Source organism: Panthera onca, chromosome A3 (assembly GCF_046562875.1).
Source record: "Panthera onca isolate mPanOnc1 chromosome A3, mPanOnc1 haplotype 2, whole genome shotgun sequence".
NCBI lineage: Eukaryota > Metazoa > Chordata > Mammalia > Carnivora > Felidae > Panthera > Panthera onca.
The window spans coordinates 119424381-119448676 of record NC_138341.1 but is presented as its reverse complement, the minus strand read 5'-3'; the positions used below and the strand labels follow the sequence as shown (position 1 = coordinate 119448676).

The window sequence follows — 24296 nt, the reverse complement described above, 5'->3', positions numbered from 1 at the left end:
TTCTCCAGGAAGCTGGGCCAGAACTCTGTGCCTGCTGGAAGTGGCATGCTGGGTCAGCGAGGGTGCTGAGTGAGCAGAGAGCCCGGCCCTCCCACCCCCACTCGGCCTGGGTGCGGCACAGCGGGATGCCTGCTCATGCACAGACTCCCCCGGGATCCCAGCAAGGAACGCGAACGCGGAAGGCAGCGGGAAGGAAGGGGCTAACGGACGGGCTGCGGCCCACTGCAGGACAGTGGAAGATTCCATGTGAGCCGGGGCCTGCTCACTACCCAGGGCTGGGGGGCCACAGTGTGGAGGAGAGGGCACCGAGGCCCCTGCGGCTGAGCTCTGCTCACTGGTCCTGGACCCTGGCCCTTTTCGCTTTGAGGGACAGGTGCTGCAAGAGAAAAGAAACACCAGAGTTAGGGGTGCCCAGAGACCGGACTTCACAACGCCCACATATACAACCAAAGCCACCCTCTGGCTCACACCTTCTCAGCAGACGCCATGCCGCTCGGGCAACAGTCTGGAGGGAAAAAGCCCAAGTGACGGACAAAGGCCATGGACCGGCTTTGGGAAGGCACAGCAGCCCGAGGCCCAGCCCGCCACGGACGAGCCTGCTCAGCCAGGGCTCTGCGGGAAGGTGTCAATGGAACATGCTCTCCCTCTGCCCCAGCCCCTGGGACAGCACTGCAGCCACACCTTCCGTGCTCAGGGGACTGGGCTCAGGCTGCAGGTCACTTCACGTTTCCAGGAATTTCTTGCAAATGGTCAAGGAACCAGGAAATGGAGGAACCATTCCTCCTCCCCTCAGGAACAAGGAGATCCATCATTTCACCAAGCATCTCCGCGTGCAAGTGCGTGTGCTCGGGGCACTGACCCCCGTGCACCCCCTTGCCAGTGCGCGTGCAGGGAAGGAGCACAGGAAAAGGACGCCTTTTTTTCCTTTCAGAAACGTTGCTCCCCACCAGTACAACGTACGATGTACAACATCATCATGGGCATCGGATGATAGATTTAGGGTTTCCATCAGACTTGATGTTCTAAGGTAAAGTCAGAAGTGCCGGAAACTGTGAAATATGCGTTTAAGGCAGAGTATGTAAACATACGCTTTTGATAAAGGACCTCTGTTTACCATCTGAGGTATCCCTGGTACCCCCTCGACAGTCACAAACAAGCAGCCAAGGGATCTTGGAGGAACTCCCAATCGGACCGCCAGTCCCCAGCACGCTCACGCCCAGCACCCGACGGCCGCACACCCACGTGGGCGGAGGCGGCCGCGCCACTGCCGAAGGGGAGTTGCAGGCCCTGGAAGAGCACGGGGTGCAAAAGATGCCACACACCACCGAGCACGATGCACCAGTTGACGGAGTGAGTGGGACACAAGTCTAAAGGAGTCACAAGAAGTCTCCTTCTAACCGCGTAAGCTGGAGAAAGGACCCATACGGGCTCTTGCAAAGGCCCTGGTTAGGGTTCTTCCTAGATCCCAAGGGCATCTCTGAGAATCAGGACATACAATTTAAGGACAAGAAGGCGAATCTCTGAACGGGTCACCCTGCTGCCTCCAGCTGGGAGTCATTTCTCTCCTCCCCACACTTTACCCAGTGTGACCCCTCCAACTAACGTGAGACGCTCACAGCCCTTAGCTTGGGGGTGAGGATGACGTCATCACGCCTGTGGGACCGTTTTTGGTGCTCGTTTCCGACAAGAATGCTGAGTATGAACACAGCCGACTCTGGACCATTTCAGGCCCCTACACAGGGTGAGAGTGACACTCTGAAGACAACAGCGATGGAAAGTCACCACAGGTGCCAGGAACAGAGCCGGGGATCGGGGGGGGGGGGGGGGGGGGGGGGGGCGTGGGGCACTATGTTCCACAAAGGAGCATCCACCACACATGGGCAGCCACTGGGACCTGAGGGGCTCCTGGAGAAGTCCGTTCATTCTGGGCAAGTTCATACAGAAGGACCTCTGAACCGTCTGGGTAGGAAGGGACCGAGGTTCTTGGGGGGGTTTCAGGGCCTTCACCTGTACAGTGAAGGTGTGGCACCGGATGGCCTGTAGAGGCCCAGGCATCTCTAAAGATACTCCGATCGCAGGCAGTGATCTGAACGGACTGATGAGTGGACCACAGGCATCTGGAGAGAAGAGGCCAGTGCAGAAACCTGCGATTGTCATTTTCTTCAAACTCCTGGGGGCTCTCTGCCCTTTAACTTGCTGGGCTCCAACTGTGGTTCCGAGCTGAGAGGGGAAAAGGACCCAGCCTCTAGGTCAATCCTGCTCCCCAAAGAACGAGTCCAAGACAGCTCTGGGTTCTCCCCTCGAGCCCCCGCACGCTACGACCTGAACCAGCCCTTCCCTAGCGTGTCGCTCTCAGCTCCCAGCCGGCGGCTCTGCCCACGTCTCCTGGACCTCAGAACTCTGCTGTTTCCCACCCGAAAGGTTCTCGGGGGCAGACGCTCCCTCACTCCAGGTGTGTTCTTGCCAGCCGGACCCAGCACGGGCGACACACTCTGAATTCCGATCAGTGCCTGCAGCTGATCTCGTTCCCAGCTGAAGTATCCGTATGAGGACATGTGAAGAACTATACAGGCTTGAGATAGTTTTCCTTTGACTGGGTAAGATTTAAATACTGTAAGAAAGTTCTGGAAGAACAATGTCCCCTGACGTTGCTGGAGGGGAAGGGATGAGAAGAGCTTTCCATTTATGGGGCCACAACTCAAATGTGTCCCAGAGCTGAGCAAGTGAATTAATACACAAGTGAAGCAGGACTGTGGCCCCGGGACAGTGACAGTCACAGCGCGCAGCCGCTCCTCACCCCTGCTGATTGCTGCCGACGGGTCATGCGGGCCCAGTGCCGGCAGACTTAACATTTCGAGAGAAACTTGAAATCCATATTCATCGTGAAATCTCCCCATTTTTAGATGCGCCCGTCAATCCAAGTTTTGGGTTGAGGACACTGCAGTCTGGTTACGACCCTGATGACGTAACAGGTTTTGGACTTTCCGTTCTGGGGCACACAATGGTAAAACTGAAAAAGTATCTGAAGCAACTGTCTTTGGGCACTGGGCAACAGATAGCAAGGCAGGAAGAAAGAGAAAACGAAAAACAAAACCAAACTAATTCAGACGACAGAAAACCACCAGCAAGATGGAGGACTTCACTCTAACCATTCCAATAACCGCACGACGTGTGATTACGCTGAACCATCCAGTGAAATACAGGACGCAGACCAAACAGCATCAGTCAACGGAAGTTTGTGGACGCTGGTTTACCTGTCTTCACGCCAGCCTTCCAGATAGAACCACCACTCAGTTAAAGATCTTATTAGAAGAATGTATGGCCTTCCCCCCTCGCCCGATGAACAGACCATTTTTTGGTAAAAATAAAGAAAACAGGACCATGGGTCTCCTCTGCAAGGCTCACCACCCTGCGGGCCCTGCGCGTGGGCCGGGCAGGGAAGAAGGACAGACGTTCACGGTAATGCCAGCGCTCAGCATCACCCACCACTGTGTGAACCACGCCGGGTTTAAGCTCGCACACCTGTCTGTGTTCTTTGTGAGGCAATCTTCACCAGAGAACATTTGTGCCACTCCTTGTGAACATGGTCCAAAGTGTGATGTAATTTCTTTCGAAGAAAAAAAGCAGAGGGGGAGAGGAAGAGCTGAAGATACATTCTCTTTGTTGTCTTTTAGGCTGGAGGGATTATTTCTAAAGAAATACCTCTAAGCGCACTTCACGATGAGCAAATGGTACAGTGCTTTTACCCAGAATGGGGCAGAGATAGTGACCTTTTCACCCCATGCACTTTTGAGGGGGAACAAACTTAGGGCACTAAACGGGCGCGGAGCACCGATCTGTACTTCAACATACGGAGAGGCAGCTAACGGGTGGTTTTGAGGGACGGTCTCTATTCACCCCTACCGTTCCTTGTTGATAGAAGTGCGGAGCCAGCTCCAACAGCCAAGCAGACTCAATGGCGGTCACGTCCCTCATGTAGTACTTGGAGGTCTGTATGACCTCATTGTAGATGACCCTGCAACCAGGAGAGAACATGGATTTCCTGTGTCTCACAATGAAAATCAAGCACCACGGCAATCAGAGACGGCGGGTTCCCCCTCCCGTTTACCAGGGACCCATCGCGTGCACCAGAGACCACACACAGACGCGTCCACGCTGCTCGCTCGCGCCTCATGACCTGAGGGGTGGGTAAGTGTGTCCACTTTACAGGCGAGACTCAGTCTGACATGACTGTTGTCTGACACGTCAGGTCTGTTCAGACTCGTGTCTGAGCATCCGTTATCAGCACAGGACCTTTCCGGATTCCAGGTCTGCATTTACAGAACTCTCAACCGAACACCTGACTCTATTAGAAGATGCAGAAATAGAAGCAAAGACCTACCTGATTCTGAAGGGGATGGAAATTAAAGAGACACAGGGAGGTTCTTAGAGATGAAAACATTCTCCATCCTATTTGGAGTGTGGCTTACATGGGTGTGCACAGGTGCCAATGAGCTCACTGTACATAAATTACACCTCTATGTAAGAGAAAAAAGGAGGTGGGGGGGGGGGGGTTGGCCTGAGGCTGAGGTAAAAGACACCAAGAACCAAGAAGATCACTTCAGATCCCCAGATTTTAGAATGCATTTTTAGATAAGATACCGTTTCTGAGCGCCCGAACTGCTGATTCGGGGCTCCCCTAACAACTATAATCACCCAGCCACACTGCCACCGTGCGCCCTTTGAAGCCGGCAAATAATCGGCTGTTGAAGGGCGGATCCAGTGAAGGGGGGCCGTCTGCAGAAGCAGGAGGGGAAGGGTGCTTCCTCGGCCACCCTAAGGTTACGGGGCTGCCTCAGGAAGGGCCCTATTCAGCCACGCTCCCTTTGCCCTTCAGGGCTCCTTGGGAATGAAGCAGGAAAAAGAAGTCTCCCAAATTAAGCAACTCCCAAATTAGTTATCCCGAAGTCAGCAGACCCTTGGGGAAGGATCTAGAACGGAGATTCGCTTCCCTCTTCAACTCATCCTGCACACTAATGGACAGAGTATTTTAATCCATTAAAAAAAAATTTTTTTTAACGTTTGTTTATTTTTGAGAGAGTGAGCGAGCAAGAGAGAGACAAAGAGAAGATCTGAAGTAGGCCCTATGCTGACAGCAGACAACCCGATGTGGGGCTTGAACCCACGAACTGCAAGATCATGACCTGAGACCAAGTCAGATGCCCAATCATCTGAGCCACCCTGGTGCCTCGACATCGGGTAACATCTCTAAACCCCGAACTGACTGACCAAGCCCTGCGCTGGCTCAGCAGCTTTTGGACCTGCACTGGTTACAGGACAGAGTCTGATTCCTTGGTCTTGGGGACAGGATCTCAAACTTGACCCCACATCAGATCACCTGGAGGGCTTGTTGAAACTGGCTGCTGGACCACCCCCCCACCCCCACCCCGCCCCAGCTTCTGATTCAGAAAGGCTGGGCAAGGCCTGAAAATCTTCCTTTCTAACAGGCTTCCAGGTGAATCGGATGCTTACCTGGAGATGACACTTTGGAAACCACTACTCTGGGGTGCCAAGTACCTTACAATGGGCCTTCTTGCCCTCTACTTTCTCCTGCCGTGATCCCCTCTCCCCTCTCCACACATGGCACGCTCTTGCCTAGGCTTCTCCACCTAGCTGTGGTGAAGAACCAGCTGTTACTGTAAAATTTTCCAATCCGTCGGGAAAGAAATTATTTTTGTAAAACACAATACAAATGAATTACTAGAAAAATGAGATTTGAAAAAGACATACAAAAGGTAGGCTCCAGTTCTCTATTATTAAATTGGGCAGACAAAAACTTAACCTAAACGTGAAGCGCCTGGATGGCCCAGTCGGTTAAGCATCCGACTTCGGCTCAGGTCACGATCTCACGGTTCGTGGGTTTGAGCCCCTCATCGGGCTCTGCGCTGCCAGCTCGGAGCCTGGAGCCTGCTTCAGATTCAGTGTCTCCCTCTCTCTCTGCCCCTCTGCTCACACGCTGCCTCTCTCTCAAAAATAAATACACGTTAAAAAAAAAAAAGTCTAACTGCCTCCTTTTAACTCGAGCGTGTGTCTCTTCCTCCAGGCATGTCACAGACTTGCACCGCCTCCCAGACCACTTTGGGGCAGGCCGCCCCGATGACTCCCCACTTCTCAGAAAGGGGGTTCTTTCACGTTCCCATGACTTTGCTTCCTCAGTCTGTATTCCCTTCTCATCCTTTCCTGCCCAACAACTCCTATCTGCAAGCCCCAGAGCAAATGTCGATTCCTCCACGAAACCAGCCGTCACTCTCCCTGGCACATGAGGTGCCAACCTCAGTGCTTTCTACCCCTCCCCCGGGCCCTTGTCCTGAGGTGATGGATGCTCAGGCCTGTGGCCCAGAACCCAAATTCGCCTCCACACTGCTGTGCCCAGTGCAGGGTTTGGCATCTAGTCTGTGGGTGAAAACGAACATTTGCTGAGTCCACGAATGAGCAGAGGAACATCACCATTTGCATAAGGAAACCTGTGACAGGGCAGAATCCTGTGGACGACTCAGCATAACAAAGTCAACAAATGTGTACTCCTGGCACAGTGCCAGGCCCGGGGGCCCAGGGGTGAACGGGAACCAGGCCTGGCCTTCTGAGCCATTACTAGGCTAAGGAGTAGGGGGGTGCTCACCAGCGAGGCGGCTTCTCTGCGTAGAGGACCGAGGCAGGGTGGATATGTAATTCATGGTCGTCACGGATAGTCCTTGTGAACAGAAGAATTTAATCGGAAGTCAGTTTGAAATACTTACAGCAGGACTCTCCCACAGATGGTTCATATTATCAACAAATATATGCAGATCATACTTGACTCGGCCGATTGTTCTCTGTATATTCTCTAGAGCCCTGAATGACCCCTTGCCCGCTGCCCCCCGGAAGTCAGGAACAAATCACGCAAAAAAGGGAAGAGGAGAAAAAAACAGCATGTGGCCATTCGGGGAAAAACATGAGAATCATACTGCTCTGCCCACGTTTATGTTTATCTTACACACGTTCTTTTTCACAACAATCTCCTTAGGGAGAGAAATACCATACATGGTTACCTCTATAAACTTTTCTATTCCACAAAGTAGTAAAGATAAAGACCATGGGGGACATAAAAATAGGGGAAGAAGAAGGTTAAGTATGGGACCATCCATTTCTCTGAGACAGTATTTCAAATTCCAACTCGGATTTGATCCAATTTAACTAAAAAAATAACTACAGAAACACAACAGTAAGATCCGATCACAGGAGAGCATGAACACGTTAGAATGCTGCCACCCAAACCCTAATTATGGAGTGTTTCTGTGGGTGCCAGGCAAGCAGTTCGAGCACCATGGGTGAGCTCCTCTCCAGACCTGTAATAAACCAACATGCTGGGGTCCTGGCTGTGCCACCAGGTGGCCTGAGCTCATTGACACTGAACTTTTGTCTCAGAGGAACTGACTGACCACTAAACCCTGTTATGAAGCCCTTAGTTGAGGACTCCAGTGAAAGAATTTTTTCAATACCGGTAGAAATTGCTTATTAATACCCTTGAGGCAGGTGGGACAATCAAAATGACAACAAAATGACAGGCCTCACTGGAGAAGCTCACAGGCCTCCCCAGAGTTGCCTCCAACATGGACAACTCAGTGCCGGGAGGGGGAGCTCATCATGACGGGCAACAGAATCAGGACACTGATCACGGGCTAGAAAACTTGGCCATACTAGTATGGAACTGGTATAGAACATACCACAGGTAAATGTCAAGGGCAGGGGCTCAGTCAGCTACTAGGATAGCAGATGTAAGAGACCTGGCTGCCAGAGCTCAGTGCAACTCTGGGCTCGCTCACAAAGCCCGGTGTCTGGGAGGGAACATCGTGGCTGACCTCCCCCCAGGGAATGGGAACAGAGTATTTTCTGAGGGAAGATGGGTAATGACAAAATAGTATGAGGAGGAAATGCAAAGAAAAGTCGGGGAGAAAGCCTTTGGATTGCTCCCGTTTGAAAGAACAGATGTACTTTGAACAGGTTCCGGTGAAGTTCTGGAGCAGAACGGCCGAGGTTCTGAGGTTATTAGGAGGGTGTCGGCGACCAGTGATTTTCTGCCCAGAAAGTGGAACTGCAAGAAACGGGATGTGGTCTGGGGCAACAGGCAGATCCAGCGCCGGAAGAAACACCTGCCAACACCCACAGACCAAAGTTACGGTGCATCAGGGCAGGCCGGGGTCTCGGTCCCCCAGATCGCTAGAGACCAACTGCCGACGGCCAAGGGAGCTTCTCCTGGAAAGACAGTCTCTAATAGTCCCTTCTGGTTGTATTATTCTGTTATTAGAATGGAAACATTTCCAGCCTCCAGGCTTGTAATTGTCATCTTTCTACAACCTATGGATGGGCTAAATATTTGGGAATCATTTCCGTGAAGTTAAGATATTATGCTTAAAGCTATGTAGTTAATCTCAACTGACCTCTGGAAGCAGGCAGATAAAGACAACTTATTTAACTTAATTTCTGTACTTTGCTGGCACATCAGCTTTCTAAGGGGGCTGGGTCATTTTTAAGATTTCTCCTTTAACAAATGACTTTGCAAGGTACTAGTTACCTATAAGCTCCGGTGGAATGAAACCTTGCTGCATTGGCAAAGAATCCCGAAACAAGGCACCTCAGGACGGGATCCGGATCACCTGTACAAGGTGGCAAACAGAGTGATGCGTGAGCCCCCGGCCTGCCCTATACTCTGCCCGCTCAGGCCTGTGCTGTGAGGCCCCACCCAAGGCTGTTTCGAGCCTCCTTGAAACCCCGTCCTGAACCAGCCCCAGCCCCATGCCTCCCGGTGCTGGATGCCTGCCCTGGCAGTATCCATGGAGGCCCCACCCGCCCACAACTGGCCGTTGAGGGAAGCACGCTGAACTGTCCCTTTAACTTGGGATGCCCCAACCTTCCTAGGCCACAGGATGACCCAACCAAGGCTGGGCACCAGAACCCAAGAGAGCACACCACAGGCTGGCCAGTGACCAAAAACTCCTTTTTAGGAGACAATCTTGTGCGAATAACGTTTCTTCCGCAAGACACAACGTTATTTCTGTGGTTATGAGCTACTGCACGTAATTCTTTGCAAGTTTCCAAATGTTCCATTTTGATTGGTATCTGTATTGCTACAGTGATCATCTTCCAAGGATACAGCCTGACCATTTATGAGATGATGTCCACAGGACGCATTCCAAATTATTATGCAAAGCATAAGGTCACGGAGGTGGCTTATGACATACGGTATTTCATTCATTCTAAGGCTCACTCTTTTTTTCCCCTTTAACTCGCTGAAATCAGGACAGCATTTTGTAATTATACGTGACAGTACTTTTTTCTTTCTTAGTGGTACATAAAATAACAGCATGCCTTACAAATGACGGCATCGTAGAGCCAATGAAATACAGTATGTCCGTAAATAAGTTCCCAAAAGGTGGTATAATTTACAGAGCCATCAACAGTGCAGAACAATGTCAGTTTCACTGCATTCTTACCGGCAATGTTTTGGCAAAAAGGCACCCCTTCTTTTATTGTATGTTTATCAATTACTATCCGTAGTTCTTCTTTTGTGAGTTTTCTGTTCTTGTGCCCATTTATCAACTTGGAAACTAGTGTTTTTTTGGAGCATGTTAAAGGAACTCATTCTATGATAAGCTTTTTAATTTTTTATCTCTTAGATCTGCTGAAAATATTTTCATTATTTGCATTTTCTTTAACATCTAGAAGTTTCAAATGTGTAATTTACTGTGTTTCCATGATTTTCTCTATTGTTCCTCAGCACAGAACTGATAAATCTCAAATCTACATTTCTAACCACAATCTGATCCAAGATTCAGTCTCTTCTCTCCAACTGCTGCCCAAAAGAAATTTCTATGTAGACCATACATTCTTCTCATTATTAGGTTTACATCACTTCCAAAGGGATGAAAATGGGCTCTTGGGGGCAGGGAAGGGGGAAAATCTTAGATATTACAATGGCTATGGCCCACCAAGGCTCAACCCTACCTTACAGAATCTTATTCTCCTTCGTATTTAACTTCTCTCGTTAGGAAGAATTTTATTTTATTTTTTTTAATTTTTTTTTTTTTTAAGTTTGTTTATTTTTGACAGAGACAGAGAGTGAGCAGGAGCTGGGGAGGGGCAGAGAGAGAGGGAGACACAGAATTTGAAGCAGGCTCCAGGCTCCAAGCTGTCAGCACAGAGCCCGATGTGGGGCTCGAACTCACGAACTGTGAGATCATGACCTGGGCCGAAGTCGGACGCCCAACCGACTGAGCCACCCAGGCGCCACCAGGAAGAATTTTAATTTAATGTAACTTTTCTCCTGACTGAGGGGTTGATAATGAAAAACAGGTTAGGAAACACAGATGTATAAGTAAGGCTGTCATCTGTCTGCTAAGTGACAGGCGCTAGATCAACTAACTTCAGGCGGCTCTTGGTTTCAGCTCAGGTAATGATTTCACGGTTTGTGGGTTCAAGCCCTGTGTGTGACAAGTGCGGAGCCTGCTTGGGATTCTCTCTCTTTCCCTCTCTCTCTCTGCCCCTCCCCCGTTCATGTTCTCTCCCTCTCTCTCTCTCTCTCAAAACAAATAAATAAACTTAAAAAAAAAAAAAAAAACCCTCAGAAATAAAAATGGACCTTCTTAGAAAAAACAGGCTACTTTTACACGCTCAGCTTTTCACCGACACATGCCTGTGAGCCCCGTGCCGCACATCAGCACCACACCAGCATGTCCAGGGGTGTGAGTGAGCAGCAGAGAACGGGGCGTCCCCTGGCGAGGTGGCCTGCTCTTACCTTCGCTAGATTTCTTGGGCACTTGAAACTTGACAAGAAGCTTCTTCAACTGCTCTCGTACTGTCGCAGCTCTGACAAGACCCTTGTAATTCAGGAAATGCTCCTGGCACCACTGAGAGTTTTTATTGTGCTGCAGGGCGACCGAGACAGAGGGTGAGTGAGAGACACACAGACAAGTTCTCGACCACGGCTAAGCTGCGAGGCGCACCGCTTCCTCATGGGGACAAGAGCTTCCGGTGCCGACGGGTCCCTTTCGACCCCACCTCCCTAAACGGGCGCTGACCACCGTGCACCGTGTGACTGCTCTTCCAGCTCAGTCCCTGCGCTCAAGGGCAAAGGAGAACGTGCTGACAAGCAGTTGTTTCCTATCTGAAATACCCACCCGGGTGGCGAATTATCAGAAAGAACCACTTCCCTGTGGGTCTTTGTCAATTAACTTTGTAAGTCAACTTTCTCCGAGTTTATCAATCTGCGAGACTACAGGTGAGCAGCACTTGCCAATCTAGAAATAATGTGCAAGTTATTATTATTTATCCCCAAAGTATGATTTTTCTATCAACAGTGCTTAATTTTATTCTACATTCCTAAGCATGATCATTATGTCTTACACTGAGTTACTGCCGTGGGAATGTTATGTCTGAAATTATGCCGTAAGCCAGAAAGGACGATGTTTCACATAAGAAGATGTAATTCACAGACTTTCGGAGGCAACTCCGCACGACGATGGTGTAGACCTGTGCTCGCCCTCCCCTGGTTGAGGGAGCCTCAGACTGCAGATGGCACGCTGTGCCGGTACAAACGAATTCTAACTGAAGTAACTCATAATTCATGATCTCAGTTAAGAGATGGGGCTTTTCTGAAGACTGTTCATTAACTGAATAATCTCCCTTAGATCTCTGGCAAAACAAAAATTCAGTACCTCTCCTCTTCTAAGAAAGTATTTAAGAAAATGATACAAGATACTGAAAACCTGAAGCATCTAATTTCCCCCTCCCACCCATTCCTATATATAAGAGATTTCTTATGGTTTTCATCAGCTTTAGAGCTGTCAGGACAGCTTTTCAGCGGTTTTTAGTGACAATTTCAAGCCACATTATTTGCTTAGTTTTACAAAATGTTAAGAATATTCCAGAAAAACACAATAAAAATGAACAGTACCTACGGCTAAATATGGGTACGGCGTGTGAACAGACACGGGTCCTCACCACACGCCCCTCCCACCCACGGCCTGTCACGCCATCTCACACGCCCAGAGACAGCTCTGGAGATGCCACTCAGGGCCTCGCTTATTTGGCAGAAAATAGAACAGGACTTGGTATTCAGATGCCAGCTAGTGCGAACCAGCATCACCGGCGGGTGTGAGGCAGTAGGGAGAGCGCGGGCCCTGGAGGGGCACGGCCAGCCGGCCACGTCTCCAGGCAGGGGAAAGCCAGGGCGACTCGTGCGTTCTTCCAGGCAAAAGCGCACCACGGACTCTGGCAGGGGCCCCGCCCGTAGATCAGAAGTCCTGGCAGTAATCTAATAGGAAGATAGGAGGTCTCTCGGTCATTCCTTTATAAACTGAACCTCTGGACTCCCCACTCCTAGCTCACTTCGAGTGGGGTGGAGGGGCCTTTCAGGTGGGAGCTGTGCTTACTTTGATAAACGCTTCATACACGTTGAGCATAGTGAGATGATCACCCTCCTCCACAGCAAATTTTCGGTGCACTCGCATCTGGAAAGAACAAAGTTGACTCCTGTGAGCCTCCTGTACCGGGAGCTAACATCACGGGGTGAGCAGCTCATGGCCTGCACAGTCAGAAAGACCTGGTCTGCACCGACGCTAGCTCTGCCTTCCCTGAAAACCTGACTAGTGACGTAACCTTTCTCTTCCTCAACTTCCTCATCTGTCAAATCAGGGTATCAAACCCATCGAGACTGTTGTAGGATTAAGGTGATTCACTGTAACACCGGCCACAGATGTCAGACAGATGTCAGCGTTCTCGTCTCTCTCCTCCTCTGTGCAGTCAACACCACCTCTTCCAGAAGAACCCCTCCAGCCCCCACTAGAACGTAAATTCTACGGGGCTGGGCGGGGGCAGCTGTCTGGCGCGTGGGAGACACTGTATTTGTGGGCTATCACCAGCTGCACGATCCTTTCAGACCCCATCTCTCAATTTTCCTTTCTGTTACCTCCTGGGCAACACCACCCTGCTCCCGGGAGTTCAAGAAGCAGCACGTACGATACAGGTTTGAGCTCACAAATACACTTATCTGCACAATTTTCTCCTTGCCTCAAATACCACATAATTAACCAACCTACCTACCCGCCTCCCTGCTTTCCATCCATTCCTTCATTGACTGGTATTTCCTGAGCACCACCAGAGGCCAGGCGCTGTTCTAAGCACTTGGAATGTAACAGTGAATCAAACAGGGGTGGGAGCAAAAACCCAACAGGTTAACGAGCCAAACATATACTAGAGCAGGTGGTAAGAAGCGCTAGAGGAGAGCAGGGCAGCGGAGGGGGTGCACCGCCACGGGGACGTGCTGCCATTTCAGACATATGGCGGTCAGGACCTCAGGTTCCTCACCTTGGAAATGAGTCTGCCTGTTCTGAAGGAGGAGCGTGAGATTAACAGAAAAGCAAACAGGGGAGCCTGGGTGGCTCAGTCGGTTAAGCATCCGACTTCAGCTCAGGTCATGATCTCGTGGTCTGTGGGTTTGAGCCCCGCATCGGGCTCTATCCTGACAGCTCAGAGCCTGGAGCCTGCTTGGGATTCTGTGTCTCCCTCTCTCTGCCCCTCCCCTGCTCACGCTCTGTCTCTCTGTCCTTTGAAATTAACATTAAAAAAAAATAAATAAAAAGAAAAAAAGGAAAAAAAAGATAATAGAAAAGCAAACAAACAAACAAAAAAACAATGGAGGAAATGGACATAACCACCAGGCACAGGGACAGGCAAACTTTACAACATATGACACGACTGTCAGGGAAGGGGACACCAGCCCATAAGAAAGTCTCTCCTCCCCGGCACACACCCAAGCTGAGTTCCCGTGTGTGCAGGGCGGCCGCTTCTCGGCCTCTTCCCGCAGGAACCATCCCAACCTCACCTGGCCCGCCTCACCGCCAGGGGCTGACTTCCCCAGTCTCCCCAGCACCCACTCCTGCAGTGCTGTCTGGTGCCGGGCCTCAGGCGGGGGGCCCTGCCATCTCCTGGGCTCGGAGCGCCCCTCCACCAAAAGCAGCCTGCTGTGCCTAGGCACGACTCATCACGTCACTAGTGTGTGCCACCCGGCTTGTCCCGGAGCAGCCTGAAGGCCCGTCTCCCTTATGGGGAAGTCGGCGGGACACAGGTAAGACTGGAGTCTCTGGACTGTGAAAGGCAACTGCCCCATGGCTGTGCAATCACAGACGAGTTACCTAACCTTTCTGGGCCTCCACCTCTAAAAATGGTGAGAACGGTGTCTACCTTCCAGGTTTACGAAGATACAACGGAATGAGGCACAATGTCAGGCAAACACTGCGAATGCACACAGACTCCATCTGCACAGCCCTGTCATCGGTGGCTCCGGGGTCCTTTCAACAAGGAAAGCCCAGAATAAAGACTTAGGTAGGAATGGCTTGGGGAAAAGGCTGAACTTACTGCCTGAGACTTCTGGTTTGAGGGGACCACAAAGATATTCTGGATTTGCATCATGGCTGCAATGCTTAGAATTTCCTGAGAACAGCCAAAATTTCCTATAAAACAAAAAAAGCACGTTTGATTTCAAACACATATTGTGTCGCTGAGAAGTGAAAGACATCTTGTTATTTTCCTTACACCACAGTGTCAACCAAAGTCATACATTTCCACATGAACACTTTCCCCTGCTGAACTTAACGTCCCGTATGTGGCCCCGGTGAAAGCAGGCCTGGGAGGATTCTGAGAAAGCACAGCCTCTGGGCTCGGCAGCTGAAGGGGGCGGGAGGGCAGGGGGCCGCATCACTCGGGGCAGGTCCGCTCCACACCGGTTCCCTACTCCCATGTGGACAGAGGATCCTGGCCAAAACCCAAGAGGGAACAGAGGGGCAGCAGGGAGTGTGTGGGCTGTGTCCCCTCTGTGATTTCTCTCTTCCTATACCCTCTCTGGGGTGGCCTCCCTCTCGCTAGGGCCCACCCCACCTGGCAAGCTCAAGGCACACGCAGACCAGGGCAGCACCCTGCCCTGGAAACTGGGTCTGTGGCAATCAATGCCTCAGGGCACTGGACAGTGAGAGCAAACTGCACTGCCCGGCCCCCTTCCCACAGCTCCCTGCCTCACGACCGATATGCGCCCCCCCCACCCCAAACTTAAGAGTCCCGCTTCTCAGTGTAAGCCCGAGGTCATCCGGGCACTCCTAAACACAAGTATAGCTAACTCCCACCATGCTTAGTCTGGCTTAGTCTGAAATACAGCTTTGCAAATTCCTAGTGAGTGCACAAGCTAGCCAAAGGCAAGAAAAATTCTTATTTCCTTTCCCACCGGGGATGGTGGCTGGGGGGAGAAACACAGAAACTATAGTCTCCAGATGATTCTGACGTACAATGAGAAGATCTCTGACTTATGAACTTAACTCATAATCTCACAAAAATCTGAAGGCGTCAGAGAAGTTGGGACCCTCGTGTGCTGGGAGAGGGAATACAAAACGGTGGAGCCTCTGGGGAAAACGGTACGGTGCCTCCTCAAAAAAATTATAGAGTTACCGGGTGGCCCAGCAATTCCACTGTAAAGTATATACCCCAAAAAAGTGAAAGCAGGGACTCAAACAGATGCTCGTGTGCCCGTGTTCACAGCAGCACTATTCACAACAGCCAAAAGATGGAAGCCATCCAAGTGTCCCTCTACAGATGAATGGTACATACACACAGTGGAATATTATTCAGCCTTGAAGAAGGACATTCTGACATATGCTACAACATGAATGAACCTTGGAAGACAGTACATCAAGTGAACTAAATCGGTCACAGAAGGACAGACACTGTAGGGTTCCACGGAAGTGAGGTTCCCAGAACGGTCAAATTCATAGAGACAGAGAGGAGAAAGGTGGTTGCAGGGGCTGGAGGGGAGGGAATAGGGAGTTGGTATTTAAGGGGTACAGAGTTGCAGTCTGAAAAGATGAAAAAGTTCTTCTGGCAGGTCTGGAAGTGGATAGTGATAGGGGTTGAACAACAATGTGAATGTACTCAATGCCTCAAAACTGTACACTTAAAAATGGTTAAAATGGTAAATTTTATGTATTTTTTACCATAATGAAAAAAAAAAGAAAAAAACTTCTCTGGTTTTGTTTTTTTTTTCAAACAGGTCAGGCGTTAGGTCTAGGCCCCCAGAAAAGAAACAGAAGTTTTTGCTGAATTAATGATGACAGACACTGAATCCCAAGTTAACAACATGCCCCACATCAGACAGCATCATGGGAAAGCTCCTTCGCTCCTCAGAAGATTCCGTGCCCTCTTCCCCAGGGTGCACAAAAGTCGAAGAAGTTGGTGACAAAATCAATGAGAACTGTCCGTCTCCACCTACCTGATTCAAGCAGCATTTTTGCAAACATGGGATTCAAAGGAAACTCTGCTATTCTCATGCCAAGCGGTTCAGTGAGGCGACAGTCTTTGTCCAGACCTGCCAGAAGAACAACAACAAGGAAAATCAGAAGGCACGTACCATTGTGTTGGAAGATGTAGTTATCGAGAGAATAAAAGGCGATATGTGCTAAAAAAGATACCCAAAAGATGAATCATGCTACCAAACTCCATTGACACCGGACGGCTGTTACAGTAAAAGAAGAAAAGATCCCCTCTGGGCTCCTGAAGACCCAATTTTGAAAAACAGAGACTTCTAACAGCTTCTATTCAAGGACTGAATTACAGGGAAAGGGCCCTGCAGCCTCCCCTCCTTCCCGCTCCCATCACCCACCCCAGAGCCTGCTCTTTTCAAGTGCAGATGTCCCAGAATGGCATCCTGCACCGTCTGTTCCTCCCGTGGTAAGAGAGCAAGTACAAGGCCAGCGACTCTGAAGCCGAACACTTGCCCACATCTCTCTTGGATGCCAGCGCCAGAAGTGTTTATCCAACTGCCTCCTGGGCAGTCTCCTGAATTGGGCGGGTCCCAGTTCCCCACATCCCTCCTTGTCTCTTCACCACTAGCCAATATACAGGGACTGGATTCCTGAGACGGTGACTATTTATTATTTTACTACCGTTTAGACTGTTCCCAAGGTGTGCCGGCCCAGAGAGAGTGTGAGCTGCAGAGCTCAGAGTAAGACAGAAAAGGCAATTTCTCTTCTGTTCCCATGTAATCATCTCTTGAAAGGTGGTAATTCGGCTGGTGACTGTTAATTAAGTCAGGTGGTTCCCCCTGCCTTCTCCAGCTTATTCAGGGAGGTGAAGAAAGAGAAAATAATTTTAACTTCCATTCTGTTGGACTGGAGGAAAATCAAGCCAGATGAAAAACTATGTAGTCAGTGTTCCCTCATACTCGTTACAGACTATCCCAGGAAAGCCGACTCTCGGGTTCCTACTACACGCCTGAGAACAAGGGATGGAAACCAGCTCACACTCTCCCTGGGCTGACGCGAGGAAGACCCACCCAAAGGCCTTTTAAATCACTGACGATCTTTTAAATCAGTCATTGGCTATTCCTTCCCAGAGAAGTATCATAAAGGTAATGAATACAGATGGACCCCATACAAAAAAATTAACCCGTAAAATCACAGGGTCACCGCGGTGGCTCAGTCAGTTGAGGGTCCAACTTCTGCTCAGGTCACGATCTCACAGTTGGTGAATTCGAGCCCCGCATCGGGCTCTCTGCTGTCAGCACGGAGCCGACTTCAGATCCTCTGTCCTCCCCTCTCTCTGCCCCTCCCCAGCTTGAGCTATCTCTCTCAAAAAAATAAACATTAAAAAAAAGGGGGGGGTCACAGATGTACTAAATGTAAGAGCTAGAAACTATAAAAACCTTTCAAAGAAAACCTAAGAGATATCCATGCCCATGGGTCGGCAATGGTTTCTTAGGTTAACACACCAAAAGCACAAGCAACAGAATTAGAAATACGTATACTGAACTGCGTGAAAACTTAAAGCTTTTGTATTACCAATGGTACCATCAAGAAAAGTGAAAAGCCAACCCACTGAGTGGGAGAAGTATTTACAAATCACAGATCTGATAAGAAACGTATACCCAGAATACATAAAGAACTCCTCCAACTCAATAATAAAAAGACAATAACCCAAGGGAAAATGGGCAAAGGATTTGAATGGACATTTCTCCAAAGTTCTACGAATGGCCAATAAGCACAGGAAAAAGTGCTTAACGTCATTAGTCACTAGGGAAATGCAAATCAAAACCACAAGATACCACTTCATATCCATGAGGATGACTATAACACAAAACACAGATAACAGGTGTTGGCAACTTGCTCGAATGTTATTATGTGAAGCAAGTGGAATCTTCATACACGGCTGGTAGGAATGTCCACCAAAAACTAGCACACAAAGGTTTAGAGCAGCATTATTTGTATTAGCCAAAAATACAAAAATTTTGTATTTGTACAAAAATCAATTGCTCAGTGGATAAGGATACTATCTGGTATATCCAACCCACACGATGCTATGTTATTCAGCCATAAAAGGGAATGAATTATCAACACACACTACAACATACATGAACCGTGAAAACATCGTGCTGAATGAAAGAAGCCAATCGCAAAAGACCACATATATGTGACTCCACTTCTGTGAAATGTCCAGAACAGGCAAATCTACAGAGACAGAGATTCGATTAGCAGTTGCCTAGGACAGTTGCGAGGAGGAGGGGACAGGGAGTGGGAGTGAGCACGAGTGGGTACGGGGTTTCTTTCTTAGGTGATAAAACTGTTCCAAATGTTCTAAACGTGGGGTGATGGCTGCACAACCCTGTGAATATACTAAAACCACAGAACTGGACATTTTAAATGGGTAAGTTCCACAGTATGTGAATTATACTTCAATAAAGATGTTAAAAACAAAACAATCTCAAAGGACAAAACCTCTACTGAAACTCACTACCATACCAGACATTATGCTCACTTGGGGCAACATTCATAGAAAAGGTAGGTACTTCCTGAACAGATGAATTCAGGCTACAGTTTTCTCTATCTTAAGATAAACACTACATTTTTATTTATTTATTTTTCATTAATTTTTTTAAAGTAGGCTTCCCATCCAGCGCAGAGCCCAACATGGGGCTTGAACTCGTGACCCAGAGATCAAGACCTGAGCCGAGACGAAGAGCTTAACCAACTGAGCCATTCAGGCTCCAACACTACATTTTTTTTTTTTTAATTTTTTTTTTTTTTTTTTAACATTTATTCATTTCTGAGACAGAGAGAGACAGAGCATGAACGGGGGAGGGTCAGAGAGAGAGGGAGACACAGAATCTGAAACAGGCTCCAGGCTCTGAGCAGTCAGCACAGAACCCGACGCGGGGCTCGAACTCCTATACCGCGAGATCGTGACCTGAGCCGAAGTCGGACGCTTAACCGACTGAGCCACCCAGGCGCCCCTCCAACACTACATTTTTAAACGAGAGAATAGAGGTTCCTCGATAACATGGTGTTTCCTTGCCCCCAAAGAATTCCACAGGCTGGTCATCAACCCAATTCTCCACAGGGAACTCCAAGAATGGAATGATGGGGGAAGAGGGAGACAATAGTGAGCCTGAGATTTCAGGATGCAGTGCAGGGACTGAGAAAAAGGTCTGGAGAGGTAACACCTGAAATACTGGTAGGCAATCTTCTAGATGTCTTTCAGGAGTGTGGCTCCAATGATGGTTATTAATAACTTCTGATGTACTGACATGCTTTAGGTATTCATTGTCATAAGTGGACTTCATCTATTAATTATGATCCCACCTTTTTTATTTCAATAAAGCTTAAGCGTTATTAAAAGGATTGTATATGTGGGGAGAACCAATCCCACTCCTAAAGACACTAAGAGCCCTAGTGTGAATACAACCTACCTAATACCATCTATTAGTAAACAGATTAGAGAACACGGATGAGACAGGCATACCTCCCAGAGCATAGAGTAACTCCAATGCTTGAACCATCGACTGTGCTGGAGGGGGCTGTAAAAACATAAAAATCCTCCTAAGTTAATTTTTTCGGGTACCAGACACAAAATGTGACTATTTCCTGCTCAAAGCCGCTCTTCCCTCTTACGTGCCCCATACTTCCCGGCCTCCGGGCCTCTATTCATGTCAGCACCCCCTGAGGTGTCCTTTCTCTCCTCAGCATCCTTAGTGCTAATCGGTCTTCAACCTCAGCTTGATTAAACATTGCCCCTTGAAGCGCTCCCCACGCTCCCCTCCATCAGGAGCGATGGCTCCCTATCTTGAACAACCTCCCTGTTTTTCTCCACTCCCATCGGACATTTCTGATTTTTTTACTTCATGGTCTCCACCTTCCATTCCAGCAGCCCCGGTGGCCAACCCTGGACCACCCAGAGCCCGGCTCCAGGCCTTGACTACAGAGGGCAAATGACAGAGGCGGGATCTGAATTGCTGAAAACAACAGAGAATGCGAGGCAATCTGAAGTTAAGCAAAGCTGCTATTGTGACCTTCAGTCTGATTCTCTGAATCCGAATCACATCCCTCGTATTTTCACCTAACTACACACACCTAGTATTTCTCTCTGGCCTCATCTGATTTGGGACCGTATGTGAACACTATGTTTTAAGATAGCTGGAAGGACTGCTTATGTATAATTTTAGTTTGTTTTTCTCATTGTATGATTTTCTGTTTTCATTGTGTTTTTTCACCCATAGAAACTTCACCCTGATTATTTGGATGGCTGCATAATATTCCGACAAGGTCATACTCTGTAAAGTAAGCAATTGTCTTAGTCCTGCGCAACTGACTGGTTTCCAGTTCTTTGCTACATAATTAACACTGCTAAATATACAAAGTTACATGTACCCTGTGATTTCAATTGTTAAAAAAAAAAAAAAAAAAAAAAAAAAAGAACAACACAGTTTCAGGAGAAAATAACCAGAGAGAAATCAAGAAAGATGAATTTATACGTATTTTCCTCATTCTTCAACTGTCCACAAATTTATGATTTTCATTATTCTACTTAAAAATTTGATACACAATGATACTATAAACATGATCATACACCGAAGTGTTTTTTCTTCTTCTGAATTATTTTTTCAGCAGAAAGTTCCCTGTGAAGAAATACCAGGCATTTCTAAGGCTCCTTAGATAATGTCGGAGAGCCCTCAGGGACTCAAACGGGAGTATATAACTGCTGTCCCAAACCGTGCCAGCTTTGGATTTTACCATCTTGCTTCATGGGATCATTTAACTAACGTAAAGCGGTGCCTTACAGCTCTTTCAGTCCGCACATATCTGTCTCCCACAGAAGCACGGGTAAGCTTCCACTGTCCACGCACTCTGCTGCCTCCTTTCCTTCGGCTCCTTCCCCAGCAGGTAGCTCACAAGTTCCAAAGGACGCCTGAAAACTCTTTGCACTTTCTCAAGTGCTGATATGTCATTTCTGCCATAATACATATTCCTTTCATCCTAGATGTGAGGTTCCTCTTAAGCTTCTAATTTGCATGTACTGTTATCTTTTCTTTATAACTTCTTGCACACACCAGTAATCAAAGCGTGCGTTTTTTCCATATTTATGGTGAACACACAGTTGTTTTCTTTGGGACACAGGCTGACGTTTTCTATTCCTTCATTCACCTAGTTCATCATGACATGTATATGCCATCAGGGACTTTATCATCCGGGAACCCAGGCTTGTCACACAACAATGCAGTCGGGGCAGAACAGAGTTAAAATTCAAGTCTTCAAATCATAAAAATTCAGGAAGAAAACATGACTGAATGTTTATTAACTGACCTAGATACGAGGAAGTGTGTCATAAGCAAAGGAACGACAAAACAAATCGTAGAGACAAAGACAGAAAGACTTGACTATGGAAATATTTATAATGTCTGCACATTTAAAAAACAAATTAAAAAAAGAGTAAAATACAAATAACTGGAAAAACCATTTCCAAGAAATACTACAGACAAAGGTTAATGTCTTTATTAAAGGACTCCTAAAAATCACCACAGACACTAATTCTAACAGAGAAACGGCTTAACGATTCGGAAGAAATATAAAGTGGACAATAAATTTTTTTGAACTGTCTTTTAAGAAACCAAATATTAAGGTACAGCTATTTTTCCTTCCTCCCTCCCTGCCACCAATGCAATCAGCAAGACTCTACAAGAAAACAAAACGGCATGATGAAGGCACCACGAGTGGGCATCGTGCAATACCGGACTTCAGGCATAAAAGCAATCTGGCCACATGTCAAGGATGTACAAAATGGCTATGGCCGTTGGACCCAATAATTTCACTCCTGGAAACCTGTCTCGAAATAATCCGGAATGAGATCGGCCACAAGGATGTCCCTGCAGCTCTCCCCCAGCTGTCAAGCTCCCTCACGTAGGCCCACACACGCTGGCTGTCCTGGCTCTCCCGTCCCTCCCACGTGCTGAGATCCTTCTTGCCTTTCAGGTCTCACTTCACACACGACTAACCAGGGCGGGGGCCTTCCTTGGTCTCTCAGAGCACCAGGCCCACGCACTGCAATCAGTTACTTGTCTCCCCCCCAGCAGACAAGTACAGGACGTTGCGTCTGCCGTCTGCCTCCACTCCCCCATACCCTGCGAGGGCCTGGTGCAAAGTGACACACGACGCATGAGCTAAGGGGAAATAAAAAAGAAAAGTGACGTGCTCTGCTCTATCTGACGTCCTGACATTCACCAGTGGGCATGCAGACAGAGAGCAGGACTTACCGACATGAAGTGGAACCTGAGGACGTTGTCGATCCCTAGTGCTTTCAGCTGGAGGATGACAGGTGCCAAATTGCTACGCTGCATCTCAGGGACAGTGCATTGAGGCAGCTTGTCAAAGGCTTCCTCTGAGGATAGGAAATCAGAACTGTTTGGGGTCAAATGCCACAGTCAAATGCAATCGTTATGCCCGAGGCACAGGTTTTCGTCTCTGACAAGAGGCTTTAAGATTCTAGGATCGGATGCCTAGGATGTCACACAACAAAGTTGTTTCATATTTAGAAAAGACCACTCTATATAAAAATACCTTAGCTGTTTATATCTTTATAAACAATATACCTTTTACTGAAAGAGAAAGGGGGAGAGGGAGGGAGGGAGGAAGTGGGGAGAGAGAGAGAGAGAGAGAGAGAGAGAGAGAGAGAGAGAGAATGTGTGAACACAAGTTGGGGAGGGGCAGACGGGGAGAGAGGGACAGAGGATCCAAAGCAGGCTCTGTGCTGACAGCAGAGTCCGATGCGGGGCTCAAACTCACAAACCGTGAGATCATGACCTGAGCCAAAGTCGGACGCTTAACCGACTGAGCCACCCAGGAGACCCCCTCCCTCTTTTTTATTTTTGAGAGAGAGAGAGTATCTTTATAAAAGTCTGTCCTTTTACTTTTAGAGCCTTTTTTAATGTGCTTTTTGCCAGTAAAACATTAATCAAAGCAACAAGTACTTGCTGAATCCCTACTGGTGCCCAGGCACCATTACCCTCTGCCTGGGCTGCAGCAAGTCTAGAAAGCAAGAACTGTACATATCAGCCAAGAACAATCTCAATGCAAATCACCAAAACGGTAACCACAATAGAGCAAATGACCAAATCTTACAAAGGGCAAAAATCGTCCAAATCTATCTTTTAAAACCAACGGGCCAGGCATGCATCACACTCAGAATCTGATGCTGCCCCAAACAGATCAAGGAATGCTGACATGCCCCGTCAGCGACAAAAGGTGACCGACAGGAAAAAGCACAAGGTGATGCCAAGATGGAAAGCCACAGGAGAGGGGTAGGGAGGAAGAGGCTTTGGGAGGCCTTTTAATAAAAGCCTGACAAACAGGGTGGAGGAAAAAGAGGGAGGAAGGGATTAAATCACTTCTGTATATATTCAGTAAGCTTCTGGATTATACACAGCATGCTCCACCCACAAATCCCTCTAATCAGTCAACATTTTAACTACGCACACCCTCTTTAACACAAGGCTCACCCAACCTCCATGCAGATCATAAGGCTTTGGTTAACTAAGGAAAGAAAACAACAACAAAAGGTATCATGAAGAAACAGCACTATCCCTAAAGAACTTCAAAAACGTTTTCAGAAACAACCAATATTCTGAGGACTGATGGATACAGATTGCCAAATGCACAGGTCTAGCTGGAAGGTTCAGAATAACAGGTGACAACAGGAAGTTCCAAATGGGATCCTCCCTCTGGGTTTCAAGAGTATTTGGGGACAGCTTTTGGTAGGATAACCCCATTTTCCAAGCACACTGCTGGCCAAGGGACAGCAAAGTTATCAGATACGAGACAACCCTGCTGAGATACCGCTCTCAGGAAGCGGTGCTTCCCAAGAGGTCAAGGACACTCAATTAAATTCCACTGAGGACTCGACTACACAAGGCCCTG

General features: G+C 48.3%; 1 protein-coding gene across 2 annotated transcripts in view; it reads right to left on the bottom strand.

Annotated features, from left to right (window-relative positions):
- Positions 1-215: 215 nt before the first annotated feature.
- DHX35 (DEAH-box helicase 35) overlaps positions 216-24296 on the bottom strand; it is a 65223-nt gene continuing 41142 nt past the window's right edge. For both annotated transcript variants that reach the window (XM_060617592.3, XM_078444074.2), the window contains 10 exons: positions 22637-22761; positions 19852-19906; positions 16328-16423; positions 14431-14525; positions 12447-12524; positions 10811-10940; positions 8591-8672; positions 6659-6730; positions 3904-4015; positions 216-376 (listed from right to left, as the gene is read on the bottom strand). In XM_060617592.3, the coding sequence (XP_060473575.1) occupies positions 332-376; positions 3904-4015; positions 6659-6730; positions 8591-8672; positions 10811-10940; positions 12447-12524; positions 14431-14525; positions 16328-16423; positions 19852-19906; positions 22637-22761 (890 nt within the window). In that variant the 3' untranslated portion in view covers positions 216-331. The remainder of the gene's footprint in view (positions 377-3903; positions 4016-6658; positions 6731-8590; positions 8673-10810; positions 10941-12446; positions 12525-14430; positions 14526-16327; positions 16424-19851; positions 19907-22636; positions 22762-24296) is intronic.